The following is a 20,305-nucleotide window of genomic DNA, read 5'->3' on the forward strand; positions in this document are numbered from 1 at the left end:
ACACAAAGGTATATGTGATATTTAGTTGTTAATCTTTTAGATATTTCTCTTTTTCTTCTTCTTATATGTTCATCCTACTTCACCTCATTAGGCTTTTATCATCTGAAGCCCTAAGCAAAATCTTCTCTCTATTTAATTTCCCAAGGGCCAGGCTGAGCCCACTGGGACTTTCAGAAGCATCATCGACTAAGCAATACGTAGATTAACATTGACTAAGATATACCACCTCGTCATATAGACAATAATCTTGTCATATAAACAGGCAATTCATTTCAACTGTTTCTTTAATAAATATATGAATTTACTATTACAAAATGATGTTCCATAACTAAACTGCCAAATTCATTTAAAGTAACTTTAGAGGCAAAGACTAGCAAAGAATTACACTGATTCTTGAATAAAAGCACCTACTATATCAGTAATTTCCCCCTCCCTTTTAATCACAGAAGGCATAGGCTAATTATAGACTCTACAATACTGACCTTGGGGTTGATTACAAAGTAGGTTTTCACCAGGTGCTGTTTTAAATATGGGTCCCTGATGTCACCATCTCCTTCCTCCACTTTATAAGCCCCATTCAGGTGCTCCAGGGTGACTGAAGAAATGTGAACACGTCTGAAATTCCGTTTTAAAACAGCAATCAAGACACAGAAGGATAAACATGAAGGAAAATTGTCTATGTATTTGTTATTTCAGAGATAAATTTCTTCTCCCCCAAATGAAGGAAAGACTACATGTTCTTGGTAAAACTGACTGTGATTAAGGTTTATAGTTTATTAACCACTGCTTTGGAAAGATGCTCTGAGAGGTCATGTGCTAGCAGTATTTGGAGCTTCTCTGCACTTAGAGAAACTGCAAGGTGGGAGTGGGGAATTACAGCAAATAAAACTTGATCATATGAAATTTTTGCGTGTGAGGGTATTTTTTGAAATGCATGACAAAGGCATTTTAGGAAGTATGTTGCCCTGTATACAAGTACAGATTTTCTTTCTCAATGCATGCTCTCATGTGTCTCCAAATTATAGCACTTGAATCAAAATTGTCCTGTCTCAAATATGCTCTTCTAACCAGAGATGGATGCTACAGCTGGCTCATTTTAATAGTACCGGTTTCAGAGGTCACCAGTAATAGAGAAATGCCATTTCTGCCCTGCATTATAAAAAATCTTTGACTTAGGTCTCAACTCACAAAATTACAAATAAGTAAAAGTCTGTAATTTAGAATCTGATATCCATTTTCTTTGACCACGGGTCGTGGGGGTGGTAGAATTGAGACTCGAGAGCTCATGTTTATCTGATTAATGTAAGAGGCCATTGGGCAGGAGTAAAATGATACTAACAGAGGTAACAGAAATCACTGAACACTCAGCAGTCCATTAGTAACCCACTAACCTCTCATTCCTAACCATGTAACCAGCCTGAAGAGAGAAGTCCAAGGTCCAGCCTTACCCAGGGACCCCTCCAGCTTCCATGTGGTTGGCCAAGGTAACATCATGTGACCACACATCGTACTGCCACTTCTGCAGACCAATCACACCGCAGAGGACGTTCCCAGAATGCACTCCCACGCGCATGTTGATATCAACTCCAGTGGCATCCCTCACTTTCCTAAAGAGAAGGAAAGTAACATCACCATCTAGGAACATTCTTTTCTTCTTGAAACTGCTGGCCAATTTTCCAGGCATTTTATTATTCAGAATTTCTCACACTGTTGGAAATATTGTCATGAATTCCTCCTCTGGGAGAAGATTGCTGCTCTGAGCCAAGAGAAAGGGTTTTCCTTTCTGGATACTCCCAGCCTAGACCAAAGGTTCCAACACTCCGGCTATGTTGGCAGCAATGACACAGCATTTTGGCTGTAGCTTCTACTTTTTCAACCAATACGTATCAAGCACCTATCACGTGCTGACACCTGCTCCGAATTTTATACTCGCATCACATGCCATTGCTCTGTACTGTCATAAATGGTCTTAGGTGCCATTTGCAATTCTAATGTTTAGCACAATGTATGTCTCCAATGAATATTTGTTTGCTGATAAGAGACAATATGGCTTATTTGTGAGTTTAATAATGACTTTAGCCTGAATAGAAGTTTTAAAAAATAGCCATGAGATTAAAGCTTTTCAACTGTGCACATTCTTTGACAAAAAGAGAAAAATAATACTCTTTGAAAAGCCTTAATAATGCATAAGATATCATTAAAAACAAACCAATTTTTAAAATATCCTTTAAAAAATACTTTAGGACCTTGTAACCAACTCATTAACAGAGATAAATGAAGAACTTCTTTAAGGGAAAATGGCAATTCTTGGCAATGCTTATTTATTTCTGCCACTAAATACATTTATCAATTAAAATATTATTGTAAAAGAAGTATGCATGAAGGCGTCCCTAGTCAGCTGGAGAGAACCACCCCAAGAGGAAACGTGGAGGGTAGCAATGACCCTGATTGCAACATAACAAGGAGAGTTACCCAGTGTGGGTTACAGTAAAGTGAACCTTAAAAGGCTCAAAAGGGCATAGGCATGGATGTCATGCTTAAAAAATAAAATGACATCAAGTGTGCTAAAAATGATAGAAAGAAATGGATGTAAAAATAAATGGACTCCTCAAAAAAATATATAGAAAATTCTTTCCTTCTCTTCCCTTTCCTTCCTCCCTCTCCATTGTCCTTTTCTGCTTTTTTTTCACAAAAAAGACAACAACATATTTGGTGCTATGCAAGTCATCCAAACTCTTCATTCCTGCCTACACAATGAGCCAGAGCATCAATATGACATAGGAGAGCTGTCCCGGCCACTCTGCCCTCCATCAGCAATGAGTGCTTACAGCTGCTTGGGCACCATGTGGTCCTTACCTCTGGGCCTTTGTTCTCAAGGGTTCCTCTCTATGCTCCCAACTCCCCTGAGCCTCCCTTCCCTGACAGGGCATGGGCATCGCCTGGCCAGCTTGCACTGTTCTTCCATTTGTGGCTTAGGTATGACCTCATCCAGGAAGGCTTTCTGGTCTCTCCTTTCAGGTTGACGTAGGCCTCCCTCCTAAGTGCTCCAACCTCCCTGAGTGCAGGTAGCATTCCCTGTTTGTGCTCACATCTGCTCTCAGGGTGTCAGCCTCGCGAAGACACAGACCTTTTCCAAGTGGTCTGTACACCCATCAGCAGGTTCAGGGCCTGGTGCAGTGTAGACACTTGAGACCAGTTTAATTGACTCAGGTCATTTTTGAAGGATTTACTGAGTTTCTGTCTTTGGGAGATGATGACCCTGAAAAATTTGTCACAGAATGCATAGTTGTTCTTAAGATTTTATGTTGTTGAGGAAGAACAGCTCCAACCACACAAAATATGGTCAGCAGAAAGCCGAGAGGGAATAAAGAGGGAAGACAAAGCACTCTACAGTTGGTCATTTTGACAGAATTGACAGGTGAACGATTTGACTCTTTAAAACCATCTCCATGTCCTTTGAGTATTTTTTAGAAAAAAAAGAGTTGATCAAGGGTTCAAATGGATTGACTGACCAAATGTTTCAATGCATGTAGATGCAATCTGTGTGGTCTTTGGAAAAAGGCTGAAATAACTGCTTAAAGCTTGCAACAACAGTAGACAAACTTTCTAGTTTAAGAGGAAACTTCATCACTAACAAAATCAGGCTCCTGAATATTACTCCCTTGATTGTGAACAGTTTAAACTTTCCTGACAGAAAAAAAAAAAAATCTCTGCAAGCATTGGGAATATTCCAAAACTGCCACTCAGTGCTCCTGTAGCGGTGGCTTGCCTGACAGGGAATGAGGCTCTGAGCAAGTGTGGGAGTCCAAATTGGAGAGGAAGACACAGGCCAATGTTCCTGGACCCATGTTGCTGGTGCCTAGGAAAAACCTGAGGTGACTGGCCAAAATTCCAAGTACCAAGTACATGCTTTCTCCGCATCAGCTTAAAAAATCAAAATTACTGTATTCATCCTCATTTTCTGGTTCAATAAATGGGAATAAAAATGTTTTTCTTTGTACGAGAGAACAAAGAATTTCTGAAATTTGCTGAGGTGCTGTCTTTTATTGAGGGTATAACAAAACAACCTATTATTGATCAACTGTATATGAGCTGAACAGGTGATATATAATAGAGAATGAATATGGAAATCCTTGGTCAAAGAAGGACAGATCGTGGGGACATGTGGCCATTAAGATTTGAAGCTTAAGTTTAGATACAAGCAAGAGTTCTGGAGAGTTTCCTCCAACCTGCTAACACCACTGAGAAGATATCGCCAATGCATAGATGATGAATGGATAAATAAAATGTGGTAAATACATACAATGGAATATTATTCCATCATCAGAAGTGATGAAGTACTGACACATGCCACGATCCGGATGAACCCTGAAAACATTATATCCATAAAGTGAAATGAGCCAGCCATGAAAGGACGAATATTGTATGATTCCACTTACATGAAATACCTAGAATGGGCAAATTTATATAGTCAGAAAGTACAACAGAGGTTACCAGGTGATGGGTGAGGGGAATGGGGAATTATGGCTTAATGGGTACTGATTTTCCGTTTGGGATAATGAGAAGGGTCTAGAAGTAGATAGTGATGATGGTTGTCCAACATTTTGAATGTACTTAATGCCACTGAATTGCACCTGACAAATGGTTCAAAGGGCGATACTTGTTATATACATTTTACCACAATAAAAAAAGTAACAGAAAAAAACAGATATTACTGATGAATTGGTGACATGCCAGTGGACAGAATGTAAGGATTCTTTCTCCTAAAAGGTGTTAAACATGTTGGAATGTCACAAACATAACAGAACTGGAAAACAGTTGATTCCAAAGCAAAAATCAAGCTTCAGTTAAATGGTGGATTGTTTAATTTAATATGTTATTGACACATGTAACTTTGTCCTTCATAAAGTCTTTCCCACATCTATTTGAAAAGGAAATCAAGAAAAAATGCCTTCCCCAAAAGAACCTATTTCACCTCATGTTTGAAACAAACACCAAGTTTGCCTCCAGGGGTAGGTTACAAATTTGAGAAAACCTATTATTTCCACTGATTGGACCCACTTACAGCTAGACCCATAGTGCCATGAATAGTTAATTGCTGTTGAAATAATGAAAAAAAATATTTTTCATGTCTCAGAGAAGACAAATGATTTAGCTATGTGAAGAAGCAAGCAGAACATGATTATTTCACAGGCAATACATTTCGTTGGGAAGCTGAGGCCCTGCTGACTACTCCTCCCACTCAATTCTTTCTTTGATTCCATTTTATTCATCTGCCTCCCAATCCCTCATCTGTCCCACGGTGGCCCACGGCAATTGCTACTGAGCTAGTGGATTTGGAACACTTCTGTCTCCTGGGCTCAGCTAAGGCTGTGGGCTTTGTGAGTCTTCCCTGGACGGCACTGGGGAACCCAGCCACACACCTCTTAGTCCATTTCAGCACGTGTCCAACATATACTGTGTGCTAAACACAGTGACAGCCTGATCCACGGCTTTCTCACTTAAAGCTCCATCTAGTCTAACCCTGAGACAAGGAATTAGAACATCAAGCACAAATTCCTATCCTGTTTAGACCAAAAATATGTGGAGGATAGGGTAAAATCATTTGACCAAAAATGGGCAGTCAAAAAACCCAATAAACTAAAATCCTACAATCACACAATCAACAAACAAGAGCTTTTCTCACTTAGAACAGTCTGGCTTTTACGAAGGCATTACTAAAGAAGGATGCATTACGGTACTGCTAATGAAAATGGACTTTGTCCTTACTCCTTTATCTTGTATTTGTCAACTGCAATGCTAACATTCTATGTAAGTGAATCTTCTCTAGAATTAAAATGAAGGAAACTATAGATACAATGCAGAAGACATATATTATGGATATAAACTGATGCTAAATTCACAGAGCTGAGGCTTTTCGACCAGATGAAGGAATTTTGGACTGGGTTTTTACATGAGGTGCAGGCTGGTGATAGAAAGAACTTTCTTTTTTACACTTTGTGTGTAGCCATGTTATTTGTCAGAACTCAAGAGAGATGCCGAGTACAGACTTTTTCCCTAAGATCAGAGAAGACATTTAAATTTTTTTAAAAATCACCTTTGCAACAAACAAAATTGTCCCTTCCCATAGATTTCTAACTCAGTTTTGCTGTAATCTAAGGCCAATAATAACAGTACAAAACACTTAGAGAAGACGTACTTTGGACTGAGTTCTTAGACACCAATAAATGGGTCTCTGCACATTGATATTTAAACGTCCAATAATGTATTTAGTGCCAATAGACAGAAAAATAGAAACAGTTGTGAATGAGAATTAGAACTAAAAATTATTAAACAGTTAATAAAGATTTTGCTAAGCAGTACACTTACTTTATGGCTTCACACATATCCAGTCCCATTTTCACACAGTTTTTGGCGTGGTTAGGGAGAGATATAGGGAGTCCAGACACACAGTAGTAGCAGTCTCCTAAAATTTTTATTCTCATGCATTCATTCTCCTGGAAGAAGACATCAGAATTTCAGTTGCGTTAGCACTTACATAACGATTTAGATTTACTGAATATCATCAGGTGCTCATTCCACCAACACTGTCACACTGAATAGTGTTTGTGGGGAGAGAGAAATGAGAACTAGTTGGGTTTCTCATCATTACTCAACAAGAATGAGCCACCCTCACCCACATGCCCATTTACCAGGAAGAATGAGGGAAAGGGGAAGAAAGGGAAAGTTCTGGAAGGATTTACACTTAACACTAGCAGAGGAGGGTAAGGAAAGATCATTCTCTTTGGTTGAAACATCCTAAACATGGACAGTCAAATGAAACTTTCTGTGCAGAGCAGAATTTTTCGGGGCAGAAAATGATGACCAGAACTCAACCGGAATTAGAATCTTATGTCATCCTCTACTATGCTCACTTCATTTTTCTTCATTTATTTCAAAGTCGAAGCAGATTTTTACCAGTAGACATGTAGCTTCTGATAAACATCACAATATAATAAGCTACCATTCAACATTGCCAAGTAATTTAAAACTTAATTCTGATCTTAGGTTAAACCATTTCAGTAGAAAGTTAGAGTAACTCATTAATATTCCTGGGTGGGCTGTATTTACATTATAACACTGAGATTAACTTCATTCATATGCATCCATCCTACATCCATTTCTAACCTTTTCAACTAGCTTATAGACTCCTCACTAAAAAAACAAAAACAAAACAAAAGCAAAGATGTACCAAACACATTTTTTTCTTCTTATCACTAACACAAGCTTATGTATAAACTGAACAAATCTGAAACACTAAAATGAACATAAGATCTTTTTGTTCTTAAGCACATGTAAGGTTTACTGTAGATTTTGTATATTTCTTTCCCTCTCTAAAAGGGAGCTTGCATACTTTCATCCTTATCTATGGCACTATAAGATGATATGCTAGTAATTCCTGATAACAATATCGTAAGTAACAAAAAGGCAAAAAATTACTTCTTAGTAAGGTTTCCCTCCCATACTTCCTAAATAGATATTCTGACTCTAGAAAATAGTAAGATTAATAACACTGAATTCTTGGCACCCTTATCAAAGATCAGTTGACCGACCATATATGCGTGAGTTTATTTCTGGGCTCTCTGTTCTGTTCCATGGGTCTATATATCTATTTTATGCCAGCATCCTACTGTTTTGATTGCTGTAGCTTGTAATAAATTTTGAAATTAGGAAGTATGATACCTCCAGCTTTGTTTTTCTTGTTCAAAATTACTTTGACTATTTGTGGTCTTTTGTGGTTCTGTATGAATTTTGGATTGTTTTTCTACTTCTGTAAAAGACACCATTGCGATTTTGATAGGAATTGCACTTGATCTGTAGATGGCTTTGGGTACTATGGACATTTTAAAAATATTAATTCTTCCAACCAATGAACACAGGATGTCTTTCTACTTTTTTGTGTCTTTTTAGATTTCTTTCATCACTGTTGTATAGTTTTTGGTGTATAAGTCATTCACCTACTTGGTTAAGTTTACTCCTAAATATTTGATTCTTTTCGATGCTGATGTAAATGCAATTGTTTTCTTGATTCCCTTTTGACATACTTCACTTTTGGCATGTAGAGAAACACAAATTGGTTTTCTTGTAGGTGTACTTTGTATCTCGCAACTTTACTGAATTTATTAGTTATAACAGATTTCATGGACTCTAGTGTTTTCTACATATAAGCTCACGTCATCTGCAAACAGAGATAATTTTACTTCTTCTGTTCTGATCTGGATGCCTTTTGTCTGTTTTTCTTGCCTAATCGCTCTGTCTAGGACTTCCAGCACTATGCTGAACAGAAGCGGTGAGAGTAGGCATCCTAGTCTTGTTCCTGATCTTAGAGGAAAAGCTTTCAATTTTTTACTATTGAGTAAGATGTTGGCTGTGGGCTTTTCACATATGGCTTTATTGTGTTAAGGTAAGTTCCTTCTATACCTTATTGGCTGAGAGTTTTTATCATGAAAGGGTGTGTAATTTTGTCAAATGCTCTTCCTGCATCTATTGAGATGATCACATGATTTTAATCCTTCATTCTGGTAATGGAGCATATCACATCAATTGATTTACATATGTTGAACCATCCTTGCATCCCAGGGATAAATACTGCTTGGTCATGGTGTATGAGCCTTTTAATGTGCTGCTGAATTTAGTTTACTAAGTGAAACAGGCCAGACACAGAAGAACAAATACTATATGATACCACTTATATAAGGAATCTAAAATACTCAAACATAGAAGCAGAAAGTAGAATGATGGTTGCCAGGCCTGGGGAGGTATTGGTCAAAGGGTACAAAGTTTCAGTGGTGCACAATGAAGAAGTCCTAGAGACCTACTGTGCAGCAAAGTGTCTACAGTTAACAATCTGTATTGTATACTCAAAAATTTGCTAAGAAAGTAGAGCTGATGTTGTGTTTTAATCACAAAATAATCATAATCATAATCATAATCATAATAAACAGGGCAAGAGGAAACTTTCGTAGGTAATGCATATGTTTATGGAATAGATTGTGGCAAGGGTTTAAAAGGTGTATATATCTCTCCAAACTCATTAATTGTATAAATTAAATATGTACAGCTTTTTGTATGTCAATTATACCTCAATAAAGTGATTTCAAAAGATTAAAAACAATTAACAGTGAACTAGCAACGATTTTGAGGTGCTTAGCTTAAAGTTATGTAGTGTTCACTCAAAGGACTGAACTGTTTGCTTACGATGCTCTCCAACTGCATGTTATATGAGCCATGAATGAATGCCCAAAGCATGCTGTCCCTGCGACCAAGAATGGATGGACCAAGCCATCCTAGGCTGGACTCTGATATTGCCTGGACACTCTTTTGTTACAATGATCAGAGAGGAACAGGAAGTCACACTGAGAACCTCTGTTACAGGTCATGAATTGTGTCCTCAAATTCATGTGTTGAAGTCCTAACTCCTGGTACCCATGAATGTGACCTTATTTGGCAATAGGGTCGTTGCAGATGTAATTAGTTAAGATGAGGACTAGGGTGGGCCCCTAATCCAATATGACTGGTACCCTTATAAAAAGGAAAAATTTAGACACTGAAACTTGCACATAGGGACAACACCATGTGAACACTGGAGCTATGCTGTCACTCGCCAAGATCAGGATGTTTCTTCCTAGCATGACCAACAAAAGTGACTTTCCCTTAATTCAAACTTTCAAGACATTATTTAAGTTTCAACCAATTTTTTTCCTAAAAATGAGCCCCCCAAAAAACTCAACCTCTTCCTTTGGTTTTGTCCTAGAAGGAAGCAGAGCTGTATTCCTATTTATTTTTTTAAATCCCCAGTGAGATCTGTCACGGTCAACTGGGCAGCATAAGGCACCTCATGGAGAGCTTGACCCAAGAGGGCCTCTGTGAACAGATTTATTTCTAAGAGGCTTGGCTTGAATGTTCTGTATTGTTTATAAGTGAGATGAATCTTGCAGTGAACTATATTTGGGACCAACTCTTCCATATATAAATAACACATTTTAATAAGCATAATTTTTGTTTGGAACAATTCAAAGAAATAATTAGGCTGACTGGAAATGTTTTATGAGAAGTAAAGGGCTCACGGAGAGGAAAAAAATTTTTAATCAATATTTCCACCAGAAACTGTAATACTTCCAATAAGTAAGTAAGGTCTAGCATGCTTTTGGATCATTTGCCATCATTTCCTCTCTGTGAAACTTCCCATAAAGAAGCATATGTATGACAAATACTGAACTTACAATTCTGTTTGAGTGGTACAAGGGTCAATGGATAACAATGAGACAGCGGAAAATAAAGGGCTTAGGTAGAAGCTATGCTTTCTATTGGAGGGGTTCTTCCAGGATGCTGCTTAACAATATGAATACATGACAGTTACCACTAAGAGAGGAAATTATGCTTCCAACTCCTTGACATTGAAATGCCTAAACAGAGGACCTTAGAACAGCACAGTGGAGAGAAATGTGCAAATTAAATATCACCACCTTGAATGTATTTATAATACATGTGCTGAATTATATGTACGCAGAAGTTTTAAAAATTGATGAAAATGTGATAATTATATACTATGACATTTTTTATTCCCAATATAGGTTTGAGACTTATCAAGGCTCAATGGCAAATAAATCCAACAAATTTACAAACATATTCCTAAAAGGTGCTTTTATGAAAAGGTAAAAAGTTGAAAAGAGACCAGAGAAAAGGTGAGTCAAGATTTTAGATATTCTTAAAGTAGAAGGGAATCACTAATATTCACCTTTGCAATTTGATCGAACTTTCCGAAGAGTTCATTCAGCATGTGCACTAGTTCTCCGGGGGAGCAGTCGCTGGCCAGCCGGGTGAAGCCAACAATGTCAGCGTAGAGGATACTGCGGGGGCAAGGGGAGGCAGAATATGCAAGTTTATAGTTATTAAGAAAGTAATAATAGTTTTTCCCATTCAAAGAGGATATATTTTTTTTACATTTTATATCTATATTTTCACAAGAAAAATGTTAAAAATACATAAAGTTTGCTAAACTTTCCCATTAAAATTTTTTTGATGTTAAATTTTTATAATTAACAAGGGAGAAGAAAAACTCATGTGATGCATTTTGTCCATTCTAGTCCATTCTCATGGATCACCTTCCTTCCCTCACGGTCAGCCCTTCCCTCCCTCTCTGGTTTATGTGGTATTCATCCTGACGGTTCGTTACACTGACATAATTCTGATGTCAAATGCATATGTTTCTATTTGAATTGTTACATGAATTTATATTATAAGAATTTCTAAAGTAGAAGAAGGAAAATAATAAAAGCCCAATCCTGTTTTTATTGATTTAAAGAAAAAATAACCTTCTTAAAAGAAAGACTACTTGACAAAAGATTCTGGATTGCTTACTACCTGCCAGGACAAAGCGGACATAACACATCTTCCTAAAGCTCAGAGTTTAGTTGGGGTGATGCACTCAACAAAAAAGGACACCAACAAACGTCCAGTTACAGTGATAGCAAGTATATACAGGAAAACAGCAGAGTGCTACACGAGAGAACAGTGTAGGGTGGGGACAGATGGTGGAGTCCATGAAAGTCACTCAAAGGAGATGGCAGTGCAGCTTCCTTCTCCCGCCATGGGATGTACATGCTAGTGGGACAAATGTGAGGTTTCTTAGAGTTTTATCCATGTTAAGTTAACCTTGAGGGGTCAAGATAGGGAAACACAGCACCAGTGTGTGCATTACAACTTTTCCTACACAATAATCCGTTTATGATTTTTCTAAAGGCCTAATAAACTAGAAGCCTAAATGGCTGGCAGTTTGAGATTCAGATAATATGGTATGGTTTAAGAAGTACCATGAAACAAGAATAACTACCACTTCACACTCACTAGAATGGCTATTATCAAAACAACAGAAAATAACAAGTGTTGTCAAGGGTGTGGAGAAATCGGAACCCTTATGCATTGCTGGTGGGAAGGTAATGGTGCAGCCGCTACAGCAAACAGTGTGGTGGTTCCTCAAAACACGAAACATAGAACTACCATATGATCCAGCAATTACACTCCTAGGCATATACTCAAAAGAACAGAAAGCAGGATCTTGAACAGATATGCAAACATCCATGTTCATAGCAGCATTATTCACAATACAGTCACACATTGCAGAATGACATTTTGGTCAACGATGGACTGCATAGATGACAGTGGTCCCAAAAGATTGGTACCATATAGACGAGGTGTGGAGTAGGCTATACCGTCTAGGTTTGTATAAGTACACTCTATGACATTCACAAAACAATGAGATCACTGACAACACATTTCTCAGAACGTATTCCTGTTGTTAAGCCGTGCAAGACTAGTCAAAACGTAGAAACAAACCAAACGTCCACTGGTGGATGGTTAAAGAAACTGTGGTATATGCATACAATGGAATATTATTCAGTCTTTAGAAGGATGAAATTCTGACACAAGCTACAATACAGATGAACTTGGATGACATTATGCTAAGTGAAATAAGCCGGACACAAAAGGACAAATATGGTATGATTCCACTTACATGAGATAGGTAGAGTGGTCAAACCACAGAGAGAGAAAGCAGAATGGTGGCTTCCAGAGGTTGTGGGGGGAGTTCTTTAATGGGTATGGGACTTGAGTTTAGGATGAAGAAAAGTTCTGGAGGCAGATGGTAGTGATGGCTGCAGAACAATGTGAATGTATTTATGCCACTGCACTCTATGATTTAAAATCGTCAAAATTGTAAATATTACATTATGTATATTTTGCCACAATAAAAGAAATAAATAATGTGGCACCTGTCAGCCAGGCCCCAGCCAGATCACAGCTGGATCTCTGCTGTTGGCCACACTCCACTCCTTGTGCCAAGCTTCACCTTAGAGGACAGACTTGCTCCTCTGCTGATGGACAGAAGCCAGGGGAGACTTCTGAATGGTCCAGGAAAATCAGAGCTGCTGGGGCTTCTGCACTCTCCATTCTGATGCAGGAAAACCATCCCTGCTTCTCCCATGCTCCCTTGTAGAGGCAGGGATCACAGGTGCTGAGCACAGTTCCAAGAGGAAGAATTAACTCTGCATGCTCAGAGAAAGAATGCCTGATGCTGAGGAGCACTGGGACGGAGAATATGTGGATGGGCAGTTGACTCCACTTCTTGTTTACAACTTCCACAATGTTTTCTGTAGTCAAAACTTACAGTGGGTGAAGGAGCCCAAAGATAGACTGGCTGAAGATGTCTTAAGCTGGTCCAGAAGTTACTCAAAAGCAAGGGGATTCAAAATCTATATAAGCAATTGTGATGCAATGAGCAAAGTGTTATGGTAGAGGAAGCACGGTGCTCTGCGGGATCACATGGGAACCCAACCTAGACTCTACCCAGATCAACACTTTAGAAAAATCACTCTGGCTGCAGCAACCTGGAGTCAGACAGATCAGTTAGAATCACATCCTGTTAATCCAGAAGAGCTCTGTGGAAGGTCTATTACTGGGGAAAATAGACAGAACTGGGCAGATACGGGAGATACAAACGAAGGAGAACGAACCAGGCTTTGTTAGTGATTAGATGTTTGCCGGGGGGGGGGGGGGGGGTGGGGGGGGTGGGGGGGGCGGTGTCTAGGAGAGGGAAGTAATGAGGATGAAGACCCAGTTTCTGGCTGAGCTATGGGGTTCAAGCCTAGCTTGAATCAGATAAAGCTTATAGGGAAAGTTGACCAGTTCAACTTTGGTTGTGTCGAATTTGATTGTGGTGTCTGTGGAACACCCAAGAGAAAGACATTCATTAAGTAGATGAGTATAGAAAACTATGGTTGAGTTCCATGTCTTAGCATCATGTAGATGGTAATTAAAGTACTGGGTGAGAGCTGAAGAGAGCAGAAAGAGCTAGGAGAGAGCCCTGAAAATGCTCTCATTTACCGGGGAGGCTAGATTTAGGGAAGAGAAAAGAAAGGAGACTGTAGGAAGAAAATAAAGGGGATACAACGTCATGGAGACCAACAGATAGGAGAATTCTTTAAGCGTCAGAGCAAGGTCAACGGGGCCAAGCATACCTGAGTGGTCAATGAGATGAGCACACAGAAGTAAGTCATAATCAGATTTGGGAACAAAACAGTTGGTATGAATTTAGCAAGAATGAGTTCTGGGACATGGTGGAGGTTAAAGCCAGAGAGCGGCAATTTGAGGAACAAGAGAAAATAAGGAAGATTAGTTAAAGAGTGTGGAAAATTCCTTCTAGAATGTGGGCTATGAAATTCATGGGAGAAAGAGAGAGTTTCAGAGTTGGATAGTGGCACTAGGTTAAGGGAGGTGTGTTTGTTTGTTTCCAAAGATGCGGTGGCTTTGTGAATGTTTCAGCACTGGTAGAAAGGATTCAGACGAAGACAATGACGATTCAGGTAGCAACTGGTAGTTGCTACCTTTATGTCTATAAATTCTTCTTCTCCACCTCCTCTTCCTTATTATTATCATTATTATCATTAGATGGTAAATAGCCAGTAAATGTAATTAACAGAGAATAAACATTTTGTTGAATGAATGGTCAAAGTAGAAACAAAAGTTAGTAACTGATTTTTTTGGTACTGTTTACAAACCTAATAATTCCCCTTAAAACAACAACAACAACAACAACAACAACAATAAAACCCTCAGGTATTCACTGAACTGTCTGCATTACCCATGCATCGTGTCTGCTTCTGCTTATTCCTGTCCTGTTTCAGGATGAAAAGGCCATGTTTTTGTACTATTTTAAAAATAATTGGTACTCAACGCCATTTAAGTTTTTATGTTTTAAGTTTTAAGCATGTAGGTAACTTTAGGATCCTAAATATATTTTATGAACTTAAGTTTAGTTCAATACTGCAAACATATTCTAGACAATCTCTGAAGTCAGTTGAAGCTGCTTCACCAACCCGCTGCCTTAGACAGTATGGTAGTCAGCTTCCAAGATGGCCCCAGTGTTCCTCACCTTGTGGTACCCACACCCTTGTATTGCCTGCTCCCATAATGGATAGGGCTGACCTGTTTAACCAACAAGACATTGCAGAAATGACCTTCCAAGGCTAGATTATAAAAGATGTTGCAGTTTCTACCTGGTTCTCTCTTGAATCCCTCCCTCTGGGAAAGTGAGCTGCCACGTCATGAGGACACTCAAGCAACCTGTGAAGAGGCCCAGTGATGAGGAACTGAAGCCCCTAGCCAACAGCCAGGTTAACCTCCTAACCACGTGAGAAGCCACCTTGGAGGCACAGCCTCCAAGAGCCATGGCTGACATCTGGCCTGCAACCTCATGAGAGAACCTAAGCCAGAACCACCTGGCTAAGCTGCTCCCAAATTCCAACCTACAGAAACTGTGAGACGATATTTACTGTTGTTTTAAGTTACTAAGTTTTGAGGTCATTTGTTACACAGAAATTGGTAACTAATACATATAGCACACAGCCCCTTCATCAAGGGCCTGAGGGTGTGGTGTCTTCAGTTATTTTTAAAGGCCTTTGTTTTCCTGGACTATATCATTGCTACTTAAAGATATTCTATGGTCCTCTTTAGACACAGAGGCCTTCATCTTTAATGTTTTGAATACCCAGTAAGTGAATTAAAAATACTGTATTTCCTTAGATGAGAGGGGCATTGCTGATTCTCAGTTAAGGCTGGAAAGAACCATTTTTAGTATAAAACACCTTGTCCGATGCTGTGAATGTGTTTTCTTTAATGATGTAGGCAAACCACTTTAAAAAATGAAGGCAGGCCAGTGTTTCAAATAATTTTACTCCTTAACATGTGTGAATGTTCTTTAAACATATGTAGTTTTTTTTTTCTATTACTCCAAAAAATGGTGGGAATGTTTTTTTTCAAAATTTTACTCCTGATTCTCCATTTATTCAATAGCTTTTTAGTTCCTACTTGATATGCAACTGTGTTTTCTGTTATCTCCTTCCTAGTATGCATTTCTTTCTTTCTTTCTTTCCTTCTTTTTGTTTTTTGAGGAAGATTAGCCCTGAGCTAACATCTGCTGCCAATCCTACTCTTTTTGCTGAGGAAGACTGGCCCTGAGCTAACATCTGTGCCCATCTTTCTCTACTTTATATGTGTGACGCCTGCCACAGCATGGCGTGCCAAGTGGTGCCATGTCTGCACCCGGGATCCAAAGTGGCGAATCCTGGGCTGCCGAGGTGGCATGTGCGAACTTAATCTCTGCACCACCAGGCTGGCCCCCAGTATGCATTCTTATTGTACATTTAGTTCTGTGTACTCCTGGGCCATGTCTATCACTAGCAATGGCTTTTCTAAAATCTGGTGTCAAAATGAGATTAAATACATCTTAGCAATGTATTTAAGTTGCAGTTAAATTTGTTTTTATTAATGAACTTCAAAAATCATTGACCTGAAGCAACCAGACTGGAAGGCAGCACCATGCAGTGGAAAGAGTCTGGACTTGGGGGCAAACAGGCTGCTTACAATCCTAGTCGATGCTCAACAAACTTGAGTTGTGTTGGCGCTTGTTATTGAACTACTGAACATGGGTGGGTAACTCTACAACTAAAGTATTAATATCAAAACTGATGAATGAGGCCGGATGCGTGCGTGAGTTAGTTACTGAGAAAACCCAGCTAGGGGCCAGCTCCATGGCCGAGTGGCTCAGTTCGCATGCTCCGCTGCGGCAGCCCAGGGTTCGGATCCTGGGTGCGGACATGGCACCGCTCGTCAGGCCACGTTGAGACAGCGTCCCACATCCCACATCCCACAACTAGAAGGACATGCAACTAAGATATACAACTGTGTACGGGGGAGTTTGGGGAGATAAAGCAGGAAAAAAAAAAAAAGATTGGCAACAGTTGTTAGCCCAGGTGCCAATCTTTAAAAAAGAAAAGAAAACCCAGCTAGAACAGAAAGCACTACTGCAACGTAACTGAACAGATGAAAGGAGAAACCCCCAAAGAAGTGGTACCAGGAGTGAGGGGCATGGAGAACGGTGAGCACTCCCACTCTGCTGCAGCCGGGAGACAGGGAGCATGGAGGGAGTGCCCTCTTCAGGCTGGAGCGAGGGCGCCACAGCTCCTCTCTAGAGCTCCACAGAGAAGATGCCCATGATGCTCTCCTTTCTGACCGTAATCCCATGCTGATAACATGTTAGCTTTCCAGGTACTATGATTTCAGTAAAGGCTTCCTGGGAAGCAGATATGACTATCTTAGTTCAGAAAGCAGTACCTTCCACTATAAATTAATGAAGTCCCCTGTGACCTTGGTCACTGGTTGGACACACCCCAGAAACCCATCATTCCTGATGGACAGCAGAACATCCTGCTTCCCTGGAAAGTGTTGGCTGCACTGAGGCTCAGCCCCTGCAAAGGCGAGTCAGTCCTTGTGCCAAGAGCCCACTGACTCCCCTTCCAATCTTACTGCAAAGCTGGGCCTTGGGCTCCAAGGACAGCATGTGATCTGAGCATGGAGTTGCAAGAATAAGGACTCTCGTGTCCACCTCTTTCCATTTTGTGACTGATGGTCAGCCATGGAAAGCAGGGCAATGAAGGAGAACTCAATAGAGTAAAGAGGATCCTACCTTGCCATCTTAACGTGAAGGCCCCAAGTGGAGCTGGAGAGTGAGTGAAGGGGTAACTACTCTACATGAATGGTTACAGAGGGGACACAACATTGTAAGATGTGGGGTCCCAGCCAAAAATGCCCCCAATCCAGCCAACGGCCTCCCCAGACTTGCCAAGGATCAAGAACAAAGCAGGTACCTGACGTTGGTGTGCCGCTTGACGTACAGGTTGTGAAAGTTGTTTGTGTTTTCCATTTGGCCGGCTTTGGGGCCCTGCAGCCTCTGGATGATCTCGGCCTTCATCTCCATGGCTATGTGAGCCGGCAGCAGGGACAGCAGGAGCCGCTCCTGAAACAAGGTAGGGAAGAAAGGCCAAGAGAGTTCACACAACCAGGATCACATCCAAGCAATATTTGAAATCATTGCTGATTTGTAGTGGGGTCAATTTGAGGACTCTTTCGAATAAGTTAAAATATAGATTCTAGAAATACATATTCTTTTGAAAAGATCAAATTTTGTAAGGTCAGAGTGTATTATTACATTATTGATTAGTTATTAAATTCTAAGCATGTGTTCTTCAGTGTGGAGAATAAAGGAAGGCAAAGTTATTTCCCAAAGGACATTATTTATCTATTTTGATTGTAAAGTAGTGAAGCAGAAACAATATTAAAACGTCAGAAACCAGTGGCCAGTCTAAGATAGAAAACACTCATTTCCGCCTGCCTGTTCATTTGAGAGATAAAGTGCAAGCTTTATCGCACTTTAGAAAGTCAACAATACTCCACATTTCCTAAATAAGAAAGTCAAATATTTCCAGATATTGCGTTTCCTCTATGACGACCATTCAGTCCGCTTTAGGGATTCTAAACTACTAGAAAGATGGAGTCAGAAATAGCAGGTTCTGCACAACGTCATCTGTAGGAAACTATCGTTAGAACACAAAGAAATGACAATATGTGAGCTTGTCTTGTATTTTGATCTCTAAATTCAGTAAATGCGGGAAACAATAGCATGCAATAGTACACTTATTTTAATATGTACTTATTTCCATTAGAGCGGGACTTCTCTGCCTTCTCTTCAAGGAAAACCTGCAATACATTTTTGAGGGAAAGAATCACGGAAGGACAACCTTTGAAAGTTCATATTCATCCTGGAGTATTTTCAACGTTAATCTGTTGTAGGAAACACCACATTCTTCAGGTATTGTGGATTTAGCAACTGATATTCAGTGCTGATAAACAAACATTTGTTGAATGAAACATTTTCTCTGTCTTCCACATTTTCTCTTTTTCCTTTCTTAATTTTTTTTGTGGACAAAGTGGTGAGAAAGTAGGGGTGGAGGGAAGCTGGGCTTTGCTCCCAGGTTCTCAGGGCCAGGTGTCCATCTCCTGGGCTCCCCTCCAGTGCACACCAGTTTGGTGGCTGTTCGGAACTTTCACCCAGGGAGCAGAAGGTAGGCCAGGAGAGCATCTTGATGAAGATGGGAAAACTCTCCCTACAGCCTGCTCACCCCTGCCTGCTCTAGGGAAAGACAGGTGCAGTCTACAGGAGACTGAGCATGTGCCTGTGGGGGGACCTCAGCGCATGGTAGAGAGTATTTCTACATGAGCTCACATTACTGAGTGTTGATCATTTGTTCATTCATTCACTCATTCATTTATCTGCCCATTCGGAAAACATCCACCATTGTCCATTAAATGCCAGGCCCCCTGATAAGCACTAACGGTAAATGCAAAGAAGAATGAGACAATGTCCCGATACCATGTTGTCCATAAACTATCAAGGAGCCCATCCACAGTGCACCTGCTGTCAGATGAAGTTAGAAGGACAGGCTGGTGTTTGGAGGAAGCCACATGCCTGGGATCCGAGAAAATAGAAGGGCAACAGTCCAGGAGCACCTGCTATGCGCCACCTGCTCCCAGGAGCTGTAGTCATGTGAACCAATTGAACCAAAACAGCCCCACCTGGTTAGTGTTATCACTACCTCCTTGCCATAGAGACAGAAGAGGCACTTAGCGAGGGGGCAGGGAGCTAACACTTTCATAAGTGCTGGTACTGACATGTATGCCAAAGGGAATATTGGTACTTACGAAGGTAAGAAAACACTTTTTATCTAAGAATTATCTTTTTAGTTTTTATTAAATTCCCCTTGATGTTTCAACTTAAGAAATAAAATGGAGAAAGCAAAAGTTTTTAATAAGTTAAATGTCCATATATACATATGGGGCAATACAAATTAATATTAATTGTATAAAATAATGAGGATAATGTATTGTGTGGTCTAAAATATAACAGAAATGAAATGTACAATGACATTAACACAAAATATGAAATGGCAGTAAATGGAGTTAAAATATTCTGAGGTTCTAGGTTCTGTGGGAAGTGGCAAAAGACAGTAATTTATCTTGGACTGCAATGAGTCCAGAATGGATGCAATTTCCATGTAGCAACAAAAAGAGTGAAAGAATGTATGACTAACAGGCTAACAGTGAAAATGGGAAAGAAGTCTTCAATGAATGCAAAATAAGTAAAGAGTCAAAAAAACTTAAAACAGGTGGCACAAATAGAAAACAAATTATAACATGGCAGTTATTGGCCCACTGTATCAGAAATGACACTAAGTGTAAATGGACTAAATACTCCAATTAATTGACTGATATTATTAGATTGGATTTTAAAAAAAGATAAAATGTAACTCTATACTACTCACAATAAACACATCTTAATGTGTAATGTGTAAGAAAATATACAGAAAAATAGGGA

The 20,305-nt window shown here is 39.7% G+C and overlaps 1 protein-coding gene across 3 annotated transcripts in view; it reads right to left on the reverse strand.

The window, feature by feature from the left end:
- The window catches only part of ADCY2 (adenylate cyclase 2), a 402,902-nt gene that overhangs the window by 108,364 nt on the left and 274,233 nt on the right, over nucleotides 1–20,305 (reverse strand). For all 3 annotated transcript variants that reach the window (XM_014828435.3, XM_014828434.3, XM_014828433.3), the window contains exons 5-9: nucleotides 17,742–17,890; nucleotides 10,778–10,889; nucleotides 6,370–6,497; nucleotides 1,449–1,607; nucleotides 483–615 (exon numbers count right to left, since the gene is read on the reverse strand). In XM_014828435.3, coding sequence (XP_014683921.3) covers nucleotides 483–615; nucleotides 1,449–1,607; nucleotides 6,370–6,497; nucleotides 10,778–10,889; nucleotides 17,742–17,890 — 681 coding nt within the window. The remainder of the gene's footprint in view (nucleotides 1–482; nucleotides 616–1,448; nucleotides 1,608–6,369; nucleotides 6,498–10,777; nucleotides 10,890–17,741; nucleotides 17,891–20,305) is intronic.

This window comes from Equus asinus, chromosome 10, assembly GCF_041296235.1.
Source record: "Equus asinus isolate D_3611 breed Donkey chromosome 10, EquAss-T2T_v2, whole genome shotgun sequence".
NCBI lineage: Eukaryota > Metazoa > Chordata > Mammalia > Perissodactyla > Equidae > Equus > Equus asinus.